We start from the raw sequence: 20,099 nt of genomic DNA on the forward strand, positions 1-20,099 counted from the left end.
GAATTTTTTCTTTTCCCTTCCCAGACTTACTTAAAAGGTCTGAACCCAAAGCATATATTTCCACCCCTTTGCCACATAGATAACCATGTTTGAAGACATTCATTTCTTTATCATGTTTGCATACCATAACTGAACTTTCACACATTTTTTCCATTCCTCCCTTGATGATCTAGTTTCCCTGACTCTCTGCATTAGGTCTCATACCAAGAAGTAATTTCTCCAGGCTTCTGATGCCAAATGAATTCAAGTGCAGGCCATCCTTCTTACGATTCCTCTTCCTACCATTGCAAGAATGTTCTTGAAAGGGATAGATATGTGCAAAATTGGCCTCTTGGGTTCCAAGGGATAAAGAAATTGTGCAAAGAAGAGTTACAAAGATTATATCTGGGTTATGGGATTTAGATTATGAGGACAGATTGCGAGTATGTGGATTACAGACTCTGGCTAAAGACTAAAGATTACAGACTCTGCAGAAAGAGGGGTAATGTTACTGAGGTATATAAACTTTTGAATGGGTGTTATAGGATAGTGTCTGATGAAATTTCTCATTTTATGAATGGTGGGGGAGAGAACATAGGGCATCCATGGAAGTTAAGTTTGAAGAAGTTTGTCATATCTTCTCTTAAATTCATTTACATTATATGCACTCACTACCCCTAAAAGCAAAGAGTGCATATAATGTAAATAAATTTAAGAGAAGTATGACAGTTGGTTTGTGTGATTTATAGCCTCTCTTGATGAGTCCTTGACTCCCTGGAGGTCTCAGGTAATAATAATAATATGGCAGCTGGAGTCATAGTGTCAGGGGACGTTATGCTTAATGAATGCACCAAGCTGCAAGTGCTGGAAAAAGGGACTATGACTGGTGAACAATATTGCAATAAAGTTCTTCAATGTCATGTTTGATTGTTCTGTGGTGCTGTAGGCAAAGAATTCATTTTTATGGATGAGAGTGTCGCACCACATCATACATGAGCAGTGGAGATACTTGTGGAGACCATGGATATTAATCGAATCGAGTGGCAACACACTCCACAGATCTTGACTTCATAGAACATGTTCGGGATGCAGTAGGGAGATGCATTGCTGCTCTAAATTTCCCTCCAGAAAACAAATAAAGCTTATCCTTACTCTGAAGGAGGAGTGAACCAATTTGCTTAAACTGTTGAATTACTTGGTGCTAAGCATGGTACAATGTTGTGAGAGCTCCATCACAGTTCAGAGTAGACATATTCCATGCTGAAATGTCTCTGTATAGTTTTCTGTAAGCACTGTACATTAATTCCTTAACTACGTCCTTAGGAAATTTTTGTAACTTTTGCCAAAAACATATTGCAGTTTAATTTGTAGGAAATTTATGATACATTTTTTGTATAATGTAATTTATTAGTATGCTGGCAATAAATTTATGTCCATGTTCGGCTGTATTCATGAAAATTTTTTCATATACATGTAAAATGCAGTCTACCCTAATCTTTTGGACACCAGGTGTATCTTCATTATTAATATGATTCTGCAGTTTATGCCATCTGTTCACACCCATTTTTCTTAGAATAAGCATATCTAGTTTTTATATCTGGATTCTAGTCTTTTGTCAGCTTTGTTATTTGTAATAACCCAACTTTTAGTTCCATATAAAAAAATGGTTAAAATTGGTTTGCATATTGTCTTGTATACTGCTAGTTTAATCTCTTGGCTAATTTCTTTCTTATTGTGTTAATCTGTTTCAATACTTAATTTGCCATCCTCGCTAAACTTGGTGGTGGCTAATAGTTGAAAATTTTACTTGTTCTTTCAGTTCTCCATTGAGAATGCAGCTAATATTTTCCATGCTCATGGCTGTTTTTTTTTATATTTATCTTCATTACTGATTTTCAAACCAGATTTGTTACAATTTATTCCTAGTAAAAAAATTCTGATGACTTGCACTGATTTATTTAAGAGTATAACATAATATCCATTAATTTAAAGAGCAGTTTATTATCACTTATTCTGATATCACATTTAAAGCCACTTTCATTCATGTGAGACATACTGATTATGAATAACAGTCAAGAAAGCTGCTGCTCTTGTCTTACACCTCATTTCACATCAAACCATCTTCCTGTAAATTCTTCAGTTCTAATTACTGCTGACTTAAGTATAGGCTATATATTATGTATTGTACATTATGACTTCATAACCTCCCCCGTTTATATATACACACACACACACACACTGGGATCACTTTTTAGGCATATCTTTTTTATGCGATTTTGAAGTTATGTGTTGCATAAATTCAACACTTATGTACCGTTGTACATAACGAACAGCGTGTTGCAGCACATTCCAGCGTAACGTGTAAGCAGTGAGTGTCTATGAAGTTTAATTTTCCATGTGAGTAAGTGTTTGTCTTTTCATTATCGTAAGTCTAAATTTTGCTAATGTTTATTTTAAAGATTTAATTCATCATCATCATCAAATTCTTGACATGTACCCTCAAGGGGTGTACAGGATATGATAGTACTACATGAAAAATTTACATCATTACTAACTTCCTATCTGCAATTTTCCTCCAAATCAGCCTGTTACTTGTTAAGACTCCAATATTATCATTATCAGATCTTATATTTCTATCGTCTAAGGCACACTCCTATATCTTGGTCTTCCTCTGGGTTGTTTTCCTGCCAACCTGGCAGAGAACACTTGTTTTGCTAATCATTCCTCGCCCATTCTATTTAAGTGACCATACCACCTGAGATTGCCATACCACCTGAAGTGACCATACCACCTGGGGGTGCTTAAGGGTCAAAGCTGTATAACTGAGAGGAGACCTCCACATGGCCTTTAAAGGAATGCGGAAAACCGAGCAGGGCTTCTGACCTAATGTCCAATCCTCACCTTCTCTTGGTGCACCTTGTTGGGAATCTACTTGGATATTGAACGGACGAGGATGGGCTGGCAATTTGGGATCTAGCCGACCAAATTGTATTCTTATTGGTTTAACCAAAATAAAAAATGATGGTACGACATGACAAAATTTCATGCCGGCTGGGGTATCGCCCAGTTAAACAAGGCCCCCGTTGTTTTCGTCAGCGAACCAGGGTGAACAGCGAAAAGTCAGCTACTGGAACAGATATGAAAATAAACCTCAACTCAACATCACCAGAATTAAAGATTGGTACTATCAACGTAAGAAGCCTGAATGACAAAGAAATGGAGCTAGCTGAGGAATTAGATAAGTACCAGATCGACATAATAGGGGTGACTGAAACAAAAAAGACCAAAACTGGTGAGATCTTTCTGAGCAATAAATACAAAATGTTATATTCAGGCAATGACAATCAAGGAAAAGAAGGAGTAGCCATAGTATTCAACATAAAATACGAGGCTAATCCTCTTGAATGGCAGGCAGTCTCAAGTAGAGTAATGTGGGCAAATATGAGAATGGGGAACTGGACAATGAGACTTATTTGTGCCTATGGTCCCACAGAAGGTTCTACTAAGGTAGAAGTGGAGGAATTTTTTGAGGCTTTAGAAAAAGCAACTGACACAATGAAAAAGGAAAAGTTGGTCCTTGTTGGGGATCTAAATAGCAGAGTAGGAAATGATTGTGAGATGTGACATACAAAAATATTTTGGGAAAATTTGGAGAAAAGAGCAAAGCTAATAATAATGGCAAATATCTGTTGGATTTCTGCTCAGGACATGAACTGGTTATTACTAACACCATGTTCCAACATAAAAATGTGCACAAATTCACATGGAGAGAAAAGGCTAGGAATAAGAAAAGTCTCATTGACTATGTTATTGTTGATAGTGATGTTTTCTCCCTGGTGCAGGACACCAGAGTGTACAGAGGATTTGAAATTGGAAGTGATCACTATTTAGTGTTGAGCAGGATAAAATTGAATTTCATATTGAAAAGAATAACATATAAGAAAGTTTTAAAGCGAATAAAAGTTGAGCAGCTCTCAGATGTGAACTGTAGACTAAAATACACAAAGATTATTGAAGAAAAAATGAAAGAGTTTTTGAGAACAGGAATCAAACCTTGGAGATTCAGTGGCAAACTCTGAAGGAAACATTGATTGATTCTGCCAGAGAGGCATGTGGTGAGGTTGTCTGTAAGGATAAAAAAATCAGAACTCCCTGGTGGACACAGGAAGTTAAAGAGGCAGTGAAGGAAAAGAAGAAAGCATACCAAAAGTTCCTGTCAAATAAGTCAGCTTGTGCTCTTAGAGAGTATAGAGACAAATGCAAGAATGCTAAACACTGTGTAAATCTAGCTAAACAAAAGTCATCGAAGGACTTTGGCAAGAATATAGAAAATAAATATCAAGAAATTGGCAAAATATTCTGGAGGTTGTCGAAGAAGCTTAAGAATGGAGGAAAGAGTGCTGTAAAAGGAATTAGAGATGATAAAGGTGACATGAAAACGGGAGAAAAAGATATCCTTGAAGTATGGAGTAATTACTTTGAAAAACTGCTAAATGAAACAAGCAGTGATGACAGCACAGTGGTAAAAAACACTGACCTGGCATGCAGTCAGGAATACATATCCATACTTGAAGTAGAAAAAGCCATCAAAGGCTTGAAATGGCAGGAGTAGATGATATTCGACCAGAAATGCTGAAGTATGGTGGTATAAGAGTCTTACAGTGGCTGCACTGCATAGTTCAGAAAGCCTGGACAGAGGGACGAATTCCTGATGATTGGAGTAGAGCTCTCAAAGTACCCATATATAAAACGGAAAATAAAACTGCATGTGAGAATTATGGAGGTATTTCCCTACTGAGTGTTCCTGGCAAGATCTATGCAAATATACTTGAGAAACGGTTGAGAAGAATTGTGGAAGAAAAGCTTGGTGAAGATCAAGCTGGATTCAGGCCAAATAGAGGCTGTCAGGATCAGATCTTCACTTTACGACAAATAGTCGAGAAAGCATGGGAATTTAACAAAGATCTTTATTTACGTTTTGTTGATCTGGAAAAGGCCTATGACAAGGTTCCAAGAGAGAAGCTATTCAATATGCTGCAGTTATATGGTGTGAATGGGGCATTATATCAAGCAATACTTAGTCTTTATTTGAGTTGTAAGTCAGCAGTTAGAATTGAAGGAAGTACAGGAAGATGGTTTAATGTTAAATCTGGTGTGAGACAAGGATGTACATTATCCCCTCTGTTATTCATTATCTATATGGATCACATTATGAAGGAAAGTGGTATTAAACATGATATCAAAATTGGAGTTGTTAATGTCAGCTCTTTGCTTTATGCGGATGATGTTATACTTCTAAATAAATCTGCTAGAAGTCTGCAAGATTCTCTGACTAAATTGAATAGCTGTTGTAATAGTTATGGTATGAAGGTCAGCAATAAAAAGACAAAGATGATGAAAATAGGCAGAATCATTGAAAATGTAAACTGTGTTGTGAATGGAGAACCTCTGGAACAAGTAAAACATTTCAGCTATTTAGGCACGATTTTTAGTGAAGATGGTAAATTAAATATAGAAATAGACAACAGAATCTGCAAAGCTGGTATGGTGGGAAGTCAATTGAATAAATTCATATGGAATAAGAGAGAAATTAGTCTGAACACTAAATTAGCTGTATACAAGACAAGAAGTGTTGAAACAAGTTTTAACTTATGGATCTGAGAGCTGGGTCAGAAGTAAAACACTTGACCAAAGACTAGAGACCACAGATATGAGAGTCCTGAGAAAGATTATAGGCATGAACAGATAGCATCAGTGGCAATATTATATTAAAAATGAGGATATTAGGATAGAACTTGACATTGTCAGCATCCAGGAATGCGTTAGCAGAGCTAATCTCAGGTGGTATGGTCACTTAAACAGAATTGGGCGAGGAAAGATTAGCAAAACAAGTGTTCTCTGCCATGTTGGCAGCAAAACGACCCAGAGGAAGACGAAGATATAGGTGGATTGATACAGTACAAAGTGCTTTAGACGATAGAAATATAAGATCTGATAATGTTGGAGTCTTGACAAGTAACAGCTGATTTGGAGGAAAATTGTAGATAGGAAATTAATAATGATGTAATGTTTTTCATGTATTACTATCATATCCAGTACACCCCTTGAGGGTACACGGCAGGAATTTGATGATGATGATGATGACCACCTGAGATTAGCTCTGCTAACGCATTCCTGGATGCCGACAATGTCAAGTTCTTTCCTAATATCCTCGTTTTTAATATGAAATTGCCATTGATGCCATCTGGTCATGCCTCTAATCTTTCTCAGGACTCTCATATCTGTAGTCTCTAGTCTTTGGTCAAGTGTTTTACTTCTGCCCCAGCTCTCAGATCCATAAGTTAAAACTGGTTTGAATACTGTCTTGTATATAGCTAATTTAGTGTTCCGACTAATATTTCTCTTATTCCATATGAATTTATACAATTGACTGCCTACCATACCAGCTTTGTTAATTCTGTTGTCTATTTCCATATTTAATTTATCATCTTCAGTAAAAATCATCCCTAAGTAACTGAAATGTTTTACTTGTTCCACAGGTTCCCCATTCAGAACACAGTTGACATTTTCCACAGCTCTACCTATTTTCTTGTCTTTATCTTTTTAATGCTGACCTTCATACCATATCTATTACAACAGTTATTCAATTTTGTTAGGGAATCTTGCAAACTTGTAGTGGATTTATTTAACTGCTGACTTACAACTCAAATACAGAACTAAGTATTGCTTGATATATTGCCAATTTGACACCATATAACTGTAGCGTATTGAATAGCTTCTCTCTTTCCACCTTGTCATATGCCTTTTCCAAATCGACAAAACTTAAATACAGATCTCTGTTATATTCCCATGCTTTCTCGACTATTTGTCATAAAGTGAAGATCTGATCATGACAGCCTCTATTTGGCCTGAATCCAGCTTGTTCTTCACCAAGCTTTTCTTCCACAATTCTTCTCAACCGTTTCTCAAGTATACTTGCATAGATCTTTATGTATGGGTACTATTAGAGCTCTACTCCGATCATTGGGAATTCGTCCCTCTGTCCAGGTTTTCTGAACTATGAGTGCAGCCACTGTAAGACTTTTATACCACCATACTTCAGCATTTCTGGTTGAATATCATTTAATCCTGCTGCCTTTTCACATTTCAAGCCTTTGATGGCTTTTTCTACTTCAAGTCTGAATATGTATTCCTGACTGTATGCCTGTTGAGTATTTTTTACCACTGTGCTATCACTGCTTGTTTCATTTAGCAATTTTTCGAAGTAATTACTCCATACTTCAAGGATATCTTTATCATCTCTAATTCCTTTTACAGCATTCTTTCTTCCATTTCTAAGCTTCTTCAACAACCTCCAGAATATCTTACCACCTTCTTGATATTTATTTTCTGTGTTCTTGTCAAAGTCTTCCCTTGACTTTGTTTAGCTAGTTTTACACAGTGTTTAGCTTTCTTACATTTGTCTCTGTATTCTCTAAGAGCACAAGCTGACTTATTTGCCAGGAACTTTTGATATGTTTTCTTCTTTAACTTCCTTTGTCCACCAGGGAGTTCTGATTTTTCTATCCTTGCAGACAACCTCACCACATGCCTCTCTGGCTGAATCAATCAGGGTTTTCTTCAAGGCTTGCCACTGAATCTCCAAGGTTTGGTTCCTGTTCTCAAACTCTTTCATTTTTTCTTCAATAATCTTTGTGTATTTTAGTCTACAGTTCACATCTGAGAACTGCCCAACTTTTATTCGCTTTGAAACTTTCTTACATGTTATTCTTTTCAGTATGAAATTCAATTTTATCCTGCTCAAGACTAACTAGTGATCACTTCCGATTTCAAATCCTCTGTACACTCTGGTGTCCTGCACCAGGGAGAAAACATCACTATCGACAATAACATAGTCAATGAGACTTTTCTTATTCCTTGCCTCTTCTCTCCATGTGAATTTGTGCATATTTTTATGTTGGAACATGGTGTTCGTAATAACCAGTCCATGTCCTCAGCAGAAATCCAACAGATACTTGCCATTATTATTATTGGCTTTGCTCTTTTCTCCAAATTTTCCCAAAACATTTTTGTATGTCTGACAATCACTTCCTACTTGGCTATTTAGATCCCTAACAAGGACCAACTTTTCCTTTTTCATTGTGGCAGTAGCTTTCTCTAGAGCATTCAAAAATTCCTCCGCTTTTACCTTAGTAGAGCCTTCTGTGGGACCATAGGCACAAATAAGTCTCATTGCCCAGTTCCCCATTCTGATATTTGCCCAAATCACTCTACTTGACAATGCCTGCCATTCAAGAAGATGAGCCTCGTATTTTGTGTTGAATACTATGGCTACTCCTTCTTTTCCTTGATTGTCATTGCCTGAATATAACATATTATATTTATTGCTCAGAAAGATCTCACCAGTTTTTGTCTTTTTTGTTTCAGTCACCCCTATTATGTCGATCTGGTACTCATTTAATGCTTCAACTAGCTCCATTTCTTTGCCATTCAGGCTTCTTATGTTGATAGTACCGATCTTTAACTCTGGTAATGTTGAGTTGGGGTGTGTTTTCAGATTTGTTCCAGTAGCTGACTTTTCACTGTTTGCCCTGTTTCCCTGGTGAAAACAACCGGGGGCCTTGTTTAACCCGCCGATACCCCATCCGGCATGAAATTTTGTCATGTTGTACCAACATTTTCTGTATTGGTTTAATTTAATAATTTGGAACCAAAAAAAAAACACCAAAGGAAAGCAATTTTTTTCGAAATGAAAATTGCAATTTTAAATTGCTTAGCAAAAGGAGAATGATCTACAGTGATTGGTAAACATTTTAATTTAGGCGAATCTACTATAAGAGCAATTAAAAAGAATGAACTTGCAATAAGAAAATCTGTCATTTCTGACACAAAACTAAGTGCCAAATTATCATCATACTCAAGAGACGCTTTATTAGAAAAAACGGAACGAGAGCTCATAATTTGGATTGAAGAATTAACTCAAAGAAGAATTGCTATAAGTGGTTATTTAATTAAACAAGAAGCTCTACGGTTTTATGAATAGATGAAACAATTGGAGCCATCTACTTCCATTCCCAGGCTGATAAAGAATTTTCGGCTAGCAAAGAATATCTATTCTTTGCTAGCTGGGTTTTTATTAATGCACTTTAAATTAAATTTAAATTAATGCACTTCTTAACGTGAAGATTACAGGCATGGTTCCAGCAGCAGATGAAGATGCAGCCAAAACATTTCAAGAGAAGTTAGCCAGAATTATTGAAGATGGTGGATATTGTTCCGATCAAGTGTTTAATGCTGACAAAACAGGATTATTTTGGCAGAAAATGCCTAGTCGAACTTGCATCGCAAACGCTGAGAAAAAAGCAAGTGAGTTTAAAGCAAACAAAGATCAAGTAGCACTGTTACTTTGTAGCAATGCATCAGGGGATCGAATGTTGAAACCCCCCTCCTAGTAAATCAATCTCGAAGACCACGGTGCTCTAAAAGGCAAAGATCTAAAACAGCTGCCGGTACATTGGATGGCTAATACAAAGGCCTGGGTAACAACTGCTGTATTTACTGAATGGTTCAATAATTGCTTTGTACCAGAAATGGAATCATATATGAAGTAAAAAGCTCTCGATTTTATAGTTTTATTAATTGTTGACAATGCACCAAGTCATCCGCATTTAGAACATCCAAATGTGCAGATAGTGTTTTTTCTACCCAATACAACAAGCATTATTCAACCATTTGATCAATGCATAATTGCTACTTTTAAAAAATATTACATTAAGCACACTTTTCAATTTATATTGGATAAAGTAGAAAATGAATCATTAACAGTAACTGACGTTTGGAAAAAAATTTTCTATTTTGGACTGCTTAAATCATGTTGCATATGCTATTGCTGAAATAAGACCAAAAAGTTTAAATGCCTGCTGGAAAGGAGCTCAGCCTGGATGTGTTGCAAACAGTGTAACCATTCAAACATCTACATTATAAGCTGAAATCATTACTTTGGCAATGATTTCAGCTTATAATGTAGATGTTTGAATGGTTACACTGTATTTCACTCTTCTGGTGATGAAAGTGATTTCGCACCAGTTCACAAACTTTGCCGAATATTGTCTAATAGCGATGATAATTCTGATGAAAAAATGTAAAAAAAATTGTTACTTTTCAATAAAATTAAATGAATAAAGCTTTAAAACAAACTTAGGCATTCTTATTTCCCTGAATTTTTATAAACTTTTTTAATGCGATTTTAGGTTTATTTTAATTCATTGCTTCGGTTTTATGCAGTTTTAGAAAATTATGGAACGTATCCCTAATTTTCCAACCTAAGTTAGGTCTTTTTTGTGCGATTTTTTATATGCAGTTTTCTGTGGAACATATCTACTGCATAAAAAGAGACCTGACTGTGTGTGTGTGTTACTCCTACACACGAAAGGCAGAAGGGCACACAAATAAATAAATTTACACCATCTAATTGTAGGAAATTGAAAGCTTTCTCTATTTTCTCGATCTACAAACTTAAGTACAAATCTTTGTTGTATTCCCATTATTCTTGTCTATTTGTCATGAACATATTCACATATCAGACATGTTAATGATTTAAATTTCATTGGAAGTAATTGATGCCTTCCTCCTCCAGTTTCTGAGCTGTAGCACCTTATTTGGAAACCACTATAAAGATTGTCTTTTCTAAGCATTTATTTCTACTTGCTGGAGATAAGAGGGAAGGGAAAACAATTTAACGCTTCATGTGAAATGATAAACTTAAATTCCTTGGATATGATGAAAAATAATGTTAGTTTCTCTCTTTGTAACATATGCAGCAAAACTTAAATAATAAAGAAATGAATCTTGAGAATTTTAGATTATTGTGTTACTAAATCTAGTAATGTTGTAGGCCCATTTACTTGAGCACAATGGATCAAAGCCATTTGAATGTTCTATTTGCAACAAAGAATTTCGAAGTAAAGACAGTATGTTGAGGCATAGATTCATACATTCAGGTGAGACACACAGTAGCTATTATTGAGTTAGTGAATAGCATTATTGTGAATGACAAATATTTAAGTTTGTGTCTGTGTAATGTATATTTGTTGCTATTACTTTAATTTATAACATTGAGATAATTTATAATTATCCATCCACTAGAAAGCCCCATTTTCTTGCTTCGCTTGATGTGTTTGTAATATTTTTGAAAACACTTATTAAGGAACACTACAACAAAATCTTTTTTACATAAGCATCATTATATACAGAATTCAAGGTTTAATTTCTTTGAAAAGGCATACCACAACAAAATATGTAAGCTTTATTATATACAGAATTCAAGATTTAACTAATCTCTTTACAAATTCATACATGTATAGTTAAGAAAAAGTATTCCCCCTATCCCCACCAACCAGTCATTCCACACATCAGAAAATTTCCGATCATTTATGTACATCAGAAAAATTAGACTAACACTAGATTAGAGTCCACTCTCACTATAGTGTACTAGTGTTGGAACGTCCTTCTTGGCTCTATGGTTCGCCATCTTGTTATAATGTTATTCTTAATAAAATCAATTAATTGCTGGTCGATTACTAATCAAAATGTAGGGAAATTTATATTTATACTGTGCCACCCTATATTTAGATTAGTCTATGTAAAATAGTAGAATCAATCTTCAATTAACTTAGCAGTCTCCTTATTCATACAGGCCGAATTTAATATTTTTCACTTAGGGCTCCCGCAAGATTTGAACTTTTTATGAACGGTGCAATGAAAAAGAATCAGGCACACACTATATTGAAATCAACAAAACAAAACATTTAATACAAGGTTATATGACAAATACATAAATTTAACTCCGAAAATAAGATAATACAATTAACTTAGTTCTTCAGGTCAGAACATTCATATTAAATTAGATTTTAAATCTTCAGATACAAAATTCACAGTTCTCTCAATCACAAAGATTGTTCACGCTGATCAATACTACAGAATTTCTTGCTAAATAAATTTGCTGGTATCACTCAGTCACACTCTATATTTAACACTTAGCAAGCACTTATAACATTATTAATTGCGGCAGTTACTGCTTCAAGGGGAATTATTTTCAAACTTCTAACTTCGGCTAAATTCAGTGAAACGCCATAGTAAATGTTAGGATATTCAAGACGGAACTATTACTTATACCTTCACATTGAAATAAATAAAATAGGACTGTTCTTACCGGGATTAATCCTTAGCACATCAGATTCAATGTGAGCACATTTCAAACTTATATTCACTTATTACTCCGATGGATCACTATTCAAAAGAATTCTTCAAGGAGATGACTGAATTATTATTTATCGCGCTACACAATTCTTGACGGGCTTATTATAGGGCAGAAATAATTATTCCATGTTTACTACTGTATAACAAATTGAGCTTTGTACAATCCTTTAAAGCGATAGGAATATGTAGTAATTCTAAAACTTAGTGGATTTATTCTGAATCTTCTATTAATCTTCCGGTCTCTTAGTTATCCTATTACGGCACTAAATTCCTATTACTGCCACCACTGACTTTACTCTCAGCTGTCTATAAGTTCTCTCCTCGTCTCCGTACACTTCTGAATGCTACTCCCTTGAATTCCCTGCCCTTCAGTGTCCTTGTTTACTTTTACCTCTCGCTTATATGCCTTCCTTCTTCCTGCCTCAAACTTGTTCAATCCATCCAACTCATTAATTTCTCTTCTCCCAGTTATCGAAGCTCACGCCCTACGCTTGCGCGTTCTATTTTATTTCTATCTCCATAGCAACGATAAAAACAGAATGTAAACATAAGGTTATACCTTTACACTGAGTAATGATAAATAATAATAAAAATATTATAGTTACTTAATTTTCTCTTTCATTTCATTTACAAATAATAATAATAAAATATATGTTACAGTTTATATAAGGCACATAAAAGTTACATACATAGAATTCCTCATAATATTATTGAAGGAATAAAGTAATAAGATAATTGATGTTTACTACAGAGTCCTTTCAATAGTATAATATACATTAAAATTATATAATTAAATAATAGCTGATAAAATTCAAGGATGATACATGAATAATAAATCTTAAGCAAGGGACTAACAAACAATATTTAAACAAGTCTTGCTTAGTATATGGTAGATTATGTTAAATGTGAATGAAGAATAAAAACATACAAAACAGTTTCATTCACAGTTTAACACTAGTAGGGAACGAAGGAAGAATTTGTTATAATGAAAAGTTTGCTATAGCAAATTTCTTTAGGATTGCTCTCGATGCTGGGGTTCTTTGTCTGGACCTTTTTTAGTAGTTTGTTATAGTAACTGAGTTTACTTGTTGTGAAGGGGGGTTGTGATTTATTGGTTTCAATATTTTTTGGATTTTTTTTTTTTTTGAGGAGGGGGGGTTAGCCATTGGCTAAGAAAGTGTTGAGAATGTGGTTTAGTTCTGTGGTTAGGGCATTGTCATTGGAACAGTTAAGTTTAGCCCTGTTGTGTAGTGTCTTAATGAATCCATATTGTTGTGAGGGGGGGGGGGGATGTTGGTGAATGTATCTCCCTGTATGGGTGGGTTTTCTATAAACTGAGAAAACCAAGGTTCCATCAGGCTGACTAGTGTGTCTAAGAAAGGAAGGCAGTTGTTTTTTTCTTCTTCCAGGGTGAACTTGATTTTGGGGTGTTATTTAAGTGTGTTAGGAAGGAATGCATTGGAGCCATGTGGCCAAATAGCGAACACATCATCAACATAGTGAAGCCATATGGTTGGTTTTTGTGGGGCAGAGTTTAAGGCTTTCTCTTCAAAAGTCTCCATATAAAAGTTGGCCAAGGGTGGGGAGAGTGGAGAATCCATGGCTGTCCCCTCTATTTGTTTGTAGAATTTTCCTTGCCAAACAAAATAGCCTGAGTTCATTGTGAACTGAAATAGGGCTGTGATATTGGGAGGAAATTTAGCTTGGATCAGCTCTAAGGATTCTTTGAGTGGGACATTTGTGAATAAGGAGGAGACATCAAAACTGACCATTAAGTCAGTGTGTTTGAGTGTAAGGTTTTTGCAGACCATGCGCTGGATACCTGCCATAGAATATGGTGGAAGAAAACCACAATAATACACCATAGTAAATTCAAATATGAAAGGCTATTCATGGAATCAGCCTCAGCCCTAAGAAACAATCCAAACCTAAATAAATTTGGGTGCATGAGACTGCCCCAAATTTGGGGAACCTACATCAGAAGACCTTCAGCCCAGTCGGCCAAGAATACCAACATTGCCTGCTAGAGGGCACCATCAGGACTTTTAGGAGAAAGAATAGCTTCCTGCTTCGTTCCTCATTTACTCTGTGTTGTACTTGCGTCCACGTGTCTTGTATTTAAGTTCCTATGATAATGGCAACGTGACGTTGCCGAAATATTGGAAGTGTATTAAAATTTATTTTAATGTATATATTCTATTGTACGTTGTAATTTCCTTAAACTATTTAGTAATAAGTGCTTTGCATTATGGGATACTAAGGAAGTGATGTGATCTCATTAGCTTCTATATACGAGTTTCCCTAGTCCTGATTATATTTCAGGTGCAAACTTTGTTTGCTTATACTTGGATAGCATCCCATAGCACAATTGGAAGAACTATGGTACATTGTACCCTTCAATTAGAAAAGGCCTAAGTTCGATTCCCATCGTGTGACAGGAGGATTCTTTATATGGACTTTTCAATTGAAGGTGAGTTTGCTGATCTCATATGGAGGAAGCAGGGTTTTTCTCCAGAAACTTGGGGTTTTCATCCCACATATAGACAAATTGGCCCTTCAGAACACACATAATTTACAGATAAAAATATTAGTGGTGGTGGGTGGTAGATGGCGCTGATGTAGTTGATTGGTAGTAGAGGTTCGATGTAATGATGGAGACGGAGAGTTGTACAGTAGGTGTCCTCCCATGATGAGTCTTTGGACTCCTTGAAGGTGTCATGAATAATAATAATAATAATAATAATAATAAAGGATTAAACCAAGAATATAATTTCTTGGCATCTTTAATTTATAGTATAACCAAGTGGATAAACTTTGTACATGTGAAAGGCTTTGATGGTTCTGTAATAGTCTGGGGTGCATTCTCATGGCATGGTTTTGGTCCACTTGTTGTATTGGAAGGCAAAGTGAATGCTGTACGTTATCTTTCAGTCATAAGTGATCATCTTCATCCTATATCGATACACTTCTCCTACTCAGCCAGCCATTTCAACAGGATAATGCTCCCATTCATCGAGCAAATGTGGTCACCCAGTGGTTTGCAGAACGTGACAGTGAAGTGTCCTGTCTGCCATGACTATTCCAATTGCCAGACTTAAATCCTATAGAACACATATGGTACATTTTGGAGCAAGCTCTCAGGCAGTGTTTCCCACCTCCAAAGAACAAAGGCAAATTGATCCAGTTTCTGTCAGACAAATGGTGTAAAATTCTTCCACTAACCGAGTCTTTCCCTCCAAGAATACAGGCTGTAATAGATTCCCATGGTGGACCAACACCATATTAAACGAAATATGTCACTGTTTCCATTTTTTGTCCATTGCCTGTAGGTTGTTAGGATGTACTGTATCATCATCAAATTCTTGATATGAACCCTAGGGGAGGGGAGTTGTACTTCATGTAATAGTACTACATGAAAAGGTTACATCATTACTAACTTCCCTATTGACAGTTTCTTCCACATTAATCTGTTATCTTATCTGTCAGGATTCAATTCTATTTAATGTGTGTTTAGTGCTAAAATACAACCTTTGCTTGCATTTGTGCAGTGTTAAATTCTGAATGAAACTGAAATTAAATCCATTTGTCTCATTCAGATTTAACATGCAATATCATTCCCGGGGCCATTATTGGTATATCAGTAGAAATAAAGCCAATTGTTTTATAAGCAACATTAGTAATTTAAGTAAAACTTGTCTATGCATCATGTTGTAAATAATTATTGTAAATTTTCTAATGTTTAAACTATGTGGATTTTGTGCAAATACTTGTGTACTCTCGGGAGAAAGATAATCGGATTAGATAGTGATGGCCTGAAACTAAACACGCGCACCAAGTAGGATGCACACGCGGGTTCCCTCCGTAAAGCACACTAGGGGAGAGTGTGGCGCTAGGTGCTGGAAAAAATAAGGTGTCATGGGAAAAGGGAGAGAGCAGGATGACGTAGGGAGGAAACATCGGGCCCGTGATTTAAAAAGCGTAGCGGTGCTAGTTCGTGGCTTTTTTCTCTCCCCCCTGAATTGGAGTGGTCATCGACATAGAGGTCGTTGGAACACGCTGAAGTGTCTATGGCAAGTTCGCTGGTCAACGAGTAGCCCAGCGGATCGGAGTTCCCGATCACCACGGAGATCGATAAGCCATGTCGAGCCAGTCAACCTGAGAACGGCGAGCCAGATTTATCTTTTGGCGGAGATATGTCTAGTCCGAGTTCATCAGTCGAATAGTGCAGATTACGAGAGTCAGCTTACAAAAAGCGAATAACAACTTTAGAGGAATGTTACAAAGCAGCCAGAGAGAAAGAACAGATGCTTGGAGACATTTGTCCCTCATCTTCCCTGAACCACATTAACATTATCGAAGAGAATAGTAATCCCGCAGGTAATGCCAGACTAGAGATAGAGAATAAGGAGAGGGGAACAAATAAGAACCAATGGAGTACTGAAGAAGATAGAGCAGTAAATTTTAATCAAATGTCTGATTACAAGAACAACTCCGCCAAGGAGAAGAAAGAAATTGACATGGAGGAAGTGCAATCCATGATTAACCGAGAGGTAAAATGGTTACAACAACCAGTGATGGATCATCTTGATGCTGTATTACAACAGCTGGTGGCCATCACGGTCAGATCCTCAGAGTTTTATATCCCTCAAGCAGAGAAAATTAATGAAACAGTAAGACAGGAGGTTGAACGACAGAGTCAGCCCATACTAAACCACCTTGAAGAAATGATGCAGAAGATAGCAGACATGACTGAACAACAATACGGTGCCTTTCGACCAGAGTCACAGAGAGAATGTGTTCAAGCAGAGCGTAGGGAACCTCCTCAGTGGTTTAAATGTAACAGAGTTGGGCATATTGTCCGAAATTGTGCTTCTAACAGGAGACCCTACTGGAATAACAGCTGAGAATCAAAATACGGACAAGTTCCTTGTGAGGGTGGCAGAAGAGATAAGGGCCATCACAGACCGAGAGGCTAAGATGATAATCCGAGGAAATATTCAAGGATTTCCTTGTGACCTTCTAATAGACACTGGGTGTAATGCCTCCATTATCAATGAGGAGTATTTCCAGGCTATGAGGAGACCGGTCAAACTATCAACACTCTAATTCAATTTGCATTGCATATAATAAGATCCATGCAAAGATCTATCTACCAGAATTTGGGTTGTGCATTTGGCAAGAGCTGTTAGTTCTTCCTGCATCTCCCAGCTTGAGCTCGCAAATAATTCTGAGGACTGACTTTTTGGAGAAATATCAGTTCTCTTGTGATTTCTCCAGAAGTGATGTATCCCTATTGGGCAGAAAGAGGCATGCTGGAAGGAACAAACAGTCTGAATATGATATTAGGAAATTTAGTATAGAGAGTTCTTACAACACAAGTAACGTGGAGCCTTGTAATGTGGAAATGAGAATTGTTAACAATAATCAAGTTGAGCCTCAAGGCAGTCCCAATCCCGAAGTAAGTGGTCAACCAGAGACTTGCAAAACCACGAGTATGGAATTAGACATAGAACCATGCAACTCAGTAATAGAAATTAAGGATGGAGATCCAAGTGCGATTGGAGCAAACTATATTGAGGTGATTAATGACTATAAAGAATTAGATAAGGGAGCATAGTGGAATACATTCAGAAGAAACATCAACAAAAGGTACAACATTGAAGAAAAGGAAGTGGGAACTCACAAACACAGGAGTTAGTGGAAATACTGACAGCCAGGAGAAAGTAGACCCCCCCCCCCCCAGAAAATACATGGGAATGACCAACAAAACAAAAAAAAAATTTTTGATAAATTTTTTTTTTAAAGGGATAATGAGCCTTTGTTAAATTTTGAATGAAACTGAAATTAAATCCATTTATGTCTCATTCAGATTTAACATGCAGTAATATTCCCGGGGCCAATATTGGTATATCAGAAGAAATAAAGCCCGTTGTAATTTATAAGCAACATCAGTAATTTAAGTAAAACTTGTCTATGCATCATGTTGTAAATAATAACACACGCAATTTACAGACAAAAATACTAGCTGTGGTGGTGGGCAGTAGATGGCATTGATGTAGGTGATTGGTAGTAGAGGTGGAGTGTTGTACAGTAGGTGTCCTCCCGTGATGAGTCTTCGGACGCCTTGGAGGTGTCATGAATAATAATAAGAATAATTATTGTAAATGTTCTAATGTTTAAACTATGTGGATTTTGTGCAGATACTTGTGTACTGCCGGGAGAAAGATAATCAGATTAGATAGTGATGGCCTGAAACTAAACACGTGCACCAAGTAGGACGTGCATGCGGGTTCCCTCCGTAAAGCACGCTAGGGGAGAGTGTGGCACTAGGTGCTGGAAAAAGTAAGGCATTGTGGGAAAAGGGAGAGCCGGATGACGTAGGGAGGAAACATCGGGCACGTGATTTAAAAAGCGTAGCGGCGCTAGTTCGTGGCTTTTTTTCTCTTCCCCCTGAATTGGAGTGGTCATCGAGATAGAGGTCGTTGGAGCACACTGAAGTGTCTATGGCAAGTTCGTGGTCAACGAGTAGCCCAGCGGATCGGAGTTCCCGATCACCATGGAGATCGATAAGCCATGCTGAGCCAGTCGACCTGAGAGCGGCGAGCCAGATTTACCTTTTGGAGGAGATATGTCTAGTCCGAATCCATCAGTTGAATAGTGCAGATGAAATCAATTAAGAGAAGGATCAAGGAAACAAAGTTCTGTCGAGATGTATGTGAAGGTCGAATAATTCCCCAGCCTTTGGTAATGTAGAATTTTGATCTGTTATATAATTGTGTTGAGGGGAACAACCTGTAATTATAAAAAGGACTTTAGGTTTATAATGTTTCGATTAATGAAAGAACTTTAGAGATTATGCAAAAGGAAGTAGAGGAACTTTTAGTTTTGGGATGAAGGAATTGTGTGGAAGCTCATTGAGATAATTTGTTATTGATAAATGAATGACCTTTAGCATTGTTATGTGTAAAATGGATAATTGGCCTTTGATAGAATTTCCTACTTGAAATAATGTTTTAACATATTACAGAATTAAAAATTTTAGTTGAGTATACTCATTCCCTGAAGTTAGTGCAATTCTATGTCAGAGTTTGTTCATAAAGTTTAAATTGTCTCTGATTTTGTAATTAAATGTTTTTCTTTATTATTATTATTCCTGACACCTCCAAGGAGTCTGAAGACTCATCGCAGGAGGACACCTACAACTGTCTGAACCACTACATTGAACCTCTACTACTAATCATCTCAATCAAAGCCATCTACTGCCCACCACAACTAGTATTTTTTGTCTGTAAATTGCATGCGTTCTGTAGGGCCGATTTGTCTGTATGTGGGATGAAAAACCCAAGTTTCCGGGAGAAAAAACTCTGCTACCTATGTATGAGATCGGCTAACTCACCTTCAATTGAAATCGTCCAGATAAAGATCCTCCCGTCGCGATGAGAATCGAACTTGGGCTTATTCCAATCGAAGGCCGCAATGTACCGTCGTTCTTCCAGTTGCGCTACTTAATTGATGACCTGCCTGATTTCCTTTCTATTGCATCGCTCATTAAGTTAGAACCAAGGCAGGAGGTAAAATACAAGGGAGGCTACGGCTGTGAAATGAATTTTAGTTATTTGATGAATTTAGAATTTAACGAAAGTGCTTAAGAGATATTAGACAGTGTTCTAAACTGAGTTCTAGTTGCTTAATTTTGCATTGTTCAATAGTCTAGGATTCAGGGTGGCGCAGTATAATAGAAATTTTCCTGAATCTGAAAAGGAATTGGCGCTATCCAATGGCAATCCCTTTGTCTTCAATCCATGTGCCCTACTCTTAAGAAAGTTTAACGGCCCAGATTAAATATTGAGACTGCATAGGAA

The 20,099-nt window shown here is 36.7% G+C and overlaps 1 protein-coding gene across 1 annotated transcript in view; it reads left to right on the top strand.

Annotated features, from left to right (window-relative positions):
* The window catches only part of LOC150105220 (uncharacterized), a 102,670-nt gene that overhangs the window by 67,117 nt on the left and 15,454 nt on the right, over positions 1-20,099 (top strand). Inside the window, exon 6 of the mRNA XM_090395540.1 lies at positions 10,874-10,979. Coding sequence (XP_090251666.1) covers positions 10,874-10,979 — 106 coding nt within the window. The remainder of the gene's footprint in view (positions 1-10,873; positions 10,980-20,099) is intronic.

Source organism: Typopeltis vanoorti, chromosome 7 (assembly GCF_054136105.1).
Source record: "Typopeltis vanoorti isolate ZY-2024b chromosome 7, IOZ_Tvanoo_1.0, whole genome shotgun sequence".
NCBI classification, from domain to species: domain Eukaryota; kingdom Metazoa; phylum Arthropoda; class Arachnida; order Uropygi; family Thelyphonidae; genus Typopeltis; species Typopeltis vanoorti.